Source organism: Ctenocephalides felis, unplaced genomic scaffold (genome assembly GCF_003426905.1).
Source record: "Ctenocephalides felis isolate EL2017-DRISC unplaced genomic scaffold, ASM342690v1 CF-g0.4_SCAFFOLD_03571, whole genome shotgun sequence".
NCBI lineage: Eukaryota > Metazoa > Arthropoda > Insecta > Siphonaptera > Pulicidae > Ctenocephalides > Ctenocephalides felis.
Window position 1 is genome coordinate 32,502,074 of NW_020539725.1, and position 5,995 is coordinate 32,508,068.

The following is a 5,995-nucleotide window of genomic DNA, read 5'->3' on the forward strand; positions in this document are numbered from 1 at the left end:
TATTTTTAGTTACGTGAAAAAAACTAACATTTTTGATTTTTTTTTTTGAAAATGTTTGAACTTTTTTAAAACTCCTCCCTTTACATGTTTTTATAATTGCTTTAAACTGAAAAAATATGATGGTTAATAATGCCGTTTCTTTGAAAATAAGTAGAGTACCTATACGACTTTCAGGATTAATCTTAAATTGAATTTGAAAACAAAATTATGAAAATCTAATTATTTTTTAGAAAAAATCATTTGAGACATTTATTTCTAATCAAAAGTAAAATTATTTTTGCTTACTGTAAACGTTTCGAAAGTAATAGATAGGTTTCCTTCATTGTTAGTAGTATGCAATCTTATATGAAAATCTATCAAGAAGTTTCTGCGTGAATAATAAATAACGCACAGTCTATGTGCTGATTTATTTTAGCTTAAGTCTAGCAGCAATTTTCTTTGTGTAAGTTCGAATAAATCGCCATAATTTCAAAACTTCAGAGTTCAGTTCTCTTTTTTAATCAAGTATTTACAGATATAAGATAGTTTGTACAATATGGTCTAATAAAGGAACAAAAATATTTATAAAAAAATTGGAACACCAAAAAGATAATTCAGGTAAGCCAAACAGCAAATATTAATAACTATTATAGTAAATTACTTAAATAATAATTAGCGCAAAAAAATTGACGATACTATACTATGCTACTAATAATATACACTTTTAACCAACTGGAAATACTACACGTTTTTACATAAACTCATGTGAATTAATAAAACTTCCACATGTAATTTATAAAATTATAAACAAATTATAGTAGAAACTGAGTAAAAAATTATAGTAGAAATTTAGTAAAAATTTGGATTTTTTTTAAATTTTTTCATAATTCTATATTATTTTGAACTGTTGAATCTATTTTTATTTCTCTAATTGCACTTAGGTACAACACTTGAGGTGCAACATAACATCGCAAAACACCTTATATATATATATATATATATAATATATCTATATATAATGCACTGTTGGTGTTTTATCTCTGCATTAGTTGCATGTAAGGTTTGCCACATTTAGTTCAAGGTTGTCGTCACAAACTTGGAGATTTAGTGTAGGAAACTTGCTTGATACATGCTAGTAAACTTAGTATTGTAGTTAGAACTATCATAATTTGAATATAATATGTAATTATATTATGCATGCATATATATGATATATATATATATATATATATATAAAAGAAGCTGAACATCCTAAATGTGCTAAGGCACTTAGAAGAATAAAAGATTTACAGTCTCTACAACAGAAAACTTTTATTAAAATAAAATTGTTGAAAGAAAAAGGCTTGCAAATCTAGTATTTACCATTATTTTTTTTAGATTTGAATCATATTCTGAATAATATGATTTTATTAATATTATTATTGAAATTTTATTTACACCGAAAAGTATAATTAGGAATTTCTAAAGTGGACGTAGTTGCAAAACTTCACGTGTGGTGATTAACTTATCATAAAATTTAAATTTTTAAATAGTTCGGATATAGGTATGATGATATTCTAACTGATATTCTTGATTTAAAAAAAATTGCTTGACCAAGATAGTTTATTAATTTTTCAAAGATTTTAAAGGATTAATTGCTCAAACAATAATGACTAATGATTATCATAGATTTTCAATTTTTAAATAATTTGAATATAGCTATTGACAACATGATAACTAATATATTCCTGATTTTATTAAAATCAACAAGTCGATCAAGATAGTTCATTAATTTTACAAATCTTTCATTTCAAATGCCCAAATAATTAAATAATAATAACGGTTAGAAGCATGTGAGTTGACACAAATTAGAATAGATGTGTGTAACATTTCAACGCACGTGTACATTAAATATTTCAATATAGTAATAATTTTAATATAAAAAGTAGCCTTTAATAATATGTGAGTAAAATATCTTCACTGCGGAGCAATTATCTGAGAATCAATTGTACAATACATACTCTGTATGGTACCGTCAATAAAAAATAATTGTTTAGAATAACTGAAACTTATATATGTACCATTGTTCAAACAATTCCCATTGTTCAAAATATAGTTCAACAAAATAACCAAAACCAATACAAATTATATTTATTAGTACTTTGTAATAAATTGCACCCAAATATATTACTCTTGGACATTTTGCAAGAGCAAGCTAGCTATCCACCTTTAATAATCTTACATTAAAATAATTAGATAAAATCTTAAAGTAGAAGCATACATGCTCCAATTATACATAATATACGTTTTGAAGTTCACTATGAAATCGTATTATATTTTTTGTATACATTTAGACCACGACACGTCAGCACATGGTTCTACAATATGCCGTAGAAGCGTCCGCAAGAGACCATAAAAAATATGATTAAAAAATAATTCAATTTCTCTACATTAAGAGTGCTGTACTGAGCTGGAACGTGGAATTTTAAAAAAATTCAAACTCTAGAAAAACGTGCGCCTGGAACACTATAAAATGAAATTGTTACGTAATGGCCCTGAGATGATATTTTTTTATTAACGCCAAGTAATTTGCTATATAACTAAAGCGCCATAAGCGCGATATTGCACGTAGGTATACTTTGATTTATGGAAGAGTAATAAGTGTATAGCTACTTGTATAGATAAATGAGTCAATATCATAGAAAATTCAACATAAGATAATCTCAGAATGGAAAAATCTTGGAAAGAGACTAAGTTTACTGAGATAAAATGACGATAGTCTATAATGTACTTGCATTCAAAATTATTAGAGAAAGTTATATCCAAAATTATTAGAGAAAGCTATAGAGTTAAATGCGGTTCAAATATACTTGCGAAAAATTGATCACTATGAATTCAGAATAATATTTGGATTTAAATAAGAAGTACTAAATTTATTTTGTAAATATCTATCTAATATATATAAAATATTTTTGCTCGTTTTTTATATTGCAATTTTGCCAAACTATAGCCTGATCGAATCATAGCTACCAATGAAAGAGAATTAAATGAAAACATAAATATTGTCTATGTAATTCTTCTTTTTTAGGGAATTATTATAACTTTTAATTAATTCTTTATTATTAAAATGTGTATTTTTTGTGTAATTGTTAACCAAACCACAAACCACAAACATAAAAATACGGTATATTTTAAAATTTATATTTTTTCTAGTTTATATTTTATATCTGTTGAACAGAATATCCGTGGGTAAAAGTTTATAATGTAATTTCGTTCTAATACACAATAAGAATTATTTAAAACTCACAATACTACTTACAATTTCGTGAAATGTAATAGGCTTTTGTTCAACTCGATCCAATGGCTTTCCGATTTTCAAAATTAAGGCGATTCTGAAAAAACATGAACAAAAATAGATTTTTACATATTTTTGTTTGATAACATCTATAATTGCATAATATAGGGCTTGCCCATGGGTTAGTAGATAGAGCTATTGAATTTGAACTAGAGGTCCCAAGTTCGATAACTTCAAGCAGACTGATCTCAAGCAGTAGTGACATCGGTATACACTTAGAAATATAATTAACAATATATATTCAAGTAAAAGCAGCTTTTATCACTATTATACCAAAAGTAAAACTTTAACATTAGTAAAGTCAATTCTCCAAAAAAAACTACTAAATTTTGATTTCTGATCCTAAATTATGGAGCTCATCAATTCTGATTGCTGTTCAAATAATATTTATAAAAAATGCGTAATTTGAGGAAATCAACATTTTCCGAATCCGAACCAATTTGTGGATGAAATAAAACTATGTCTATCTGAGGATTATTAATTCTGACTTAAAAACTCTGTATCATGATATTGAATATAAGAATGATAGTACTAGGCACTTTTTATAGTATGCTGGGCAAATGTAAATGTTACAGTTATTCAATTAGATCTAATCAAACTAATAATGTAGTTCTTCTAAATGTTATTATAATTAGGTTTAAATTGCATAATTCAATTAGATTATAAATCAACACAAATTCCGTTCTTGTAACATAAAGATACACCCATATAGTGATAATAAACAACAATCTTATTTCTAAAATATTAACAATATCTTTCCTTCTTAAATATTTTCGCAAAACGGCACATATATCCTTTGCTCAATGTTAGCAACCCCTGGACAATAGCAATATTTCATTCGGACCAACCCATGTTGTAAAGTGCAGTAGCATATTAAATAAACGTCTGGTAGGAATAACGCATCTAGATTTTTCTACAGCAGTTCACTATTTATAGTGCATTTTTGTTGTGAATATTACACATATCATACTCTATTTAAAATATGATTCTACATAGCTTTTCAAATTCATTGTAAATATACCTAGACATATTAAATTTATTATAAATCAATAATTTAAAGCATCGCATTATTTACGATCGTATTATATTGATGGTTTATGTTTTTCACTAATTTATACGGATTTAGGTAATAACAAATATTCGGTAAATTGATAAATTAATTAGGCAATTTAAAATGATTTACAAATACAAAATATAACAAGATTTTTGCCAAATCTCTAATTGCCAACTAATTTATAAAAGGTGAAATTTTAATTATCAATATAATTAAAGTAAAGCTAACCATTGTTTAACAACATTATTTCAAAGTAAAGAGACTTTGCTATTAGACGATAAATGGCAATCTTTGAAAATCCATAGTAAAAGTATTTTCTTTGTTGGTAGTTTTTTATCATTAGTTAAAAATGTAATTATTTTAAAAAATACCTTTGAAATTAAAATAAGACATTAAACCTGTTTGCCATCTGGCCGTTCCAAGCTACCCCGACTGTAGGGTAAAAGGTCTAGATAACAAATTTTTTTAAGACAGCAAATAAGCACATTTTTAGAATGATAAGGAAGCTGGTAGTCAGATATTGTTCGTTTCAAATGTGTCATTTGTTGTGATAAATTGGTTTGATTTTCATATATAATTTATATTTGCTCAAAGACAAATTGGACCTTTAGGCCTTGCCCTGCTTCTACATATTATTTATTAAATTTACTTTAATTTATCGAATGTTACTTGAAACTTTTCAAAAAAAAGCAGGCAAAAGAAGAAATACTTAATTCATTTTCTATCTCTCCCCGCAGAAATTTGAAAATTTTGTATAAGCTTAGTAGTATTATTTACAATTATACACAAAATCCAGCATCCAAAAAGGATCTGAAAGCTTGAAACGTAATCAAAAACTCGAAAGACCAAGAAAGACTTGGATTGGATTATACCATGTTTTCTATAGAAAGTGTATAAAACATCCAGTTTGATTGGATTGACAAAATATAGACAAACTAATGGGGTATTTTGTTTTTATAATACCTTATTGTATATAGCATTCAAACAACACATTCTTATACACTTAAAGTATTAATGTTTTTGATTCTCTAGAAATTGTTTAGAATATACTCTACTTAGCAAAACAACGTTTTCCGGGTCAGTTAGTATTTCTATAAAATCCAAACTTGTATAATATTTTACATTTTATAATTAAAGTTTAATAATATTCAAAAAATCAATACGCCTTGTTTGATTTGTGATCTACGCCCTTTGTGTATTGAGTTACATTGGCTTGGCAAGAAATTTATTAAACTCAAAAAATTTTAGAAGCTCAGTGAATATTGCCGCAACGTTGTGTGAAAGAACTTGGTGATTTATATGCACTTTTATATTATACCACGTACATGACACATGTTGTTACGAGATTTACGAGATACTACAGTGACTCCCCAACGCGAATATACCTTCTGTTCGTCATCGTAATATGGAACGCGTTTACAATATGATATATAATATAATATAATATGATACAATATGCATTTATTTATGCCCAGCCAACACAATCGCGCGTTTATGATGCTGCTGCCGCCGCGGTAAGCAACTTTGCATCAGCGCTTTCAACAACAATACGTTCGCGTTCAAACACCGAACTCGCGCGTTGCGACGGCAGAATAATACGTAATTTGCCTAAATTAGTTCCCGTTTAT

At 26.9% G+C, this 5,995-nt stretch overlaps 1 protein-coding gene across 1 annotated transcript in view; it reads right to left on the reverse strand.

Moving 5' to 3' along the window:
* Nucleotides 1-5,766, reverse strand: part of LOC113385927 (glutathione S-transferase theta-1-like) — a 6,637-nt gene extending 871 nt beyond the window's left edge. The window contains exon 1 of the mRNA XM_026623749.1: nucleotides 5,753-5,766. Within this exon, the coding sequence (XP_026479534.1) occupies nucleotides 5,753-5,766 (14 nt within the window). The remainder of the gene's footprint in view (nucleotides 1-5,752) is intronic.
* Nucleotides 5,767-5,995: the final 229 nt, after the last annotated feature.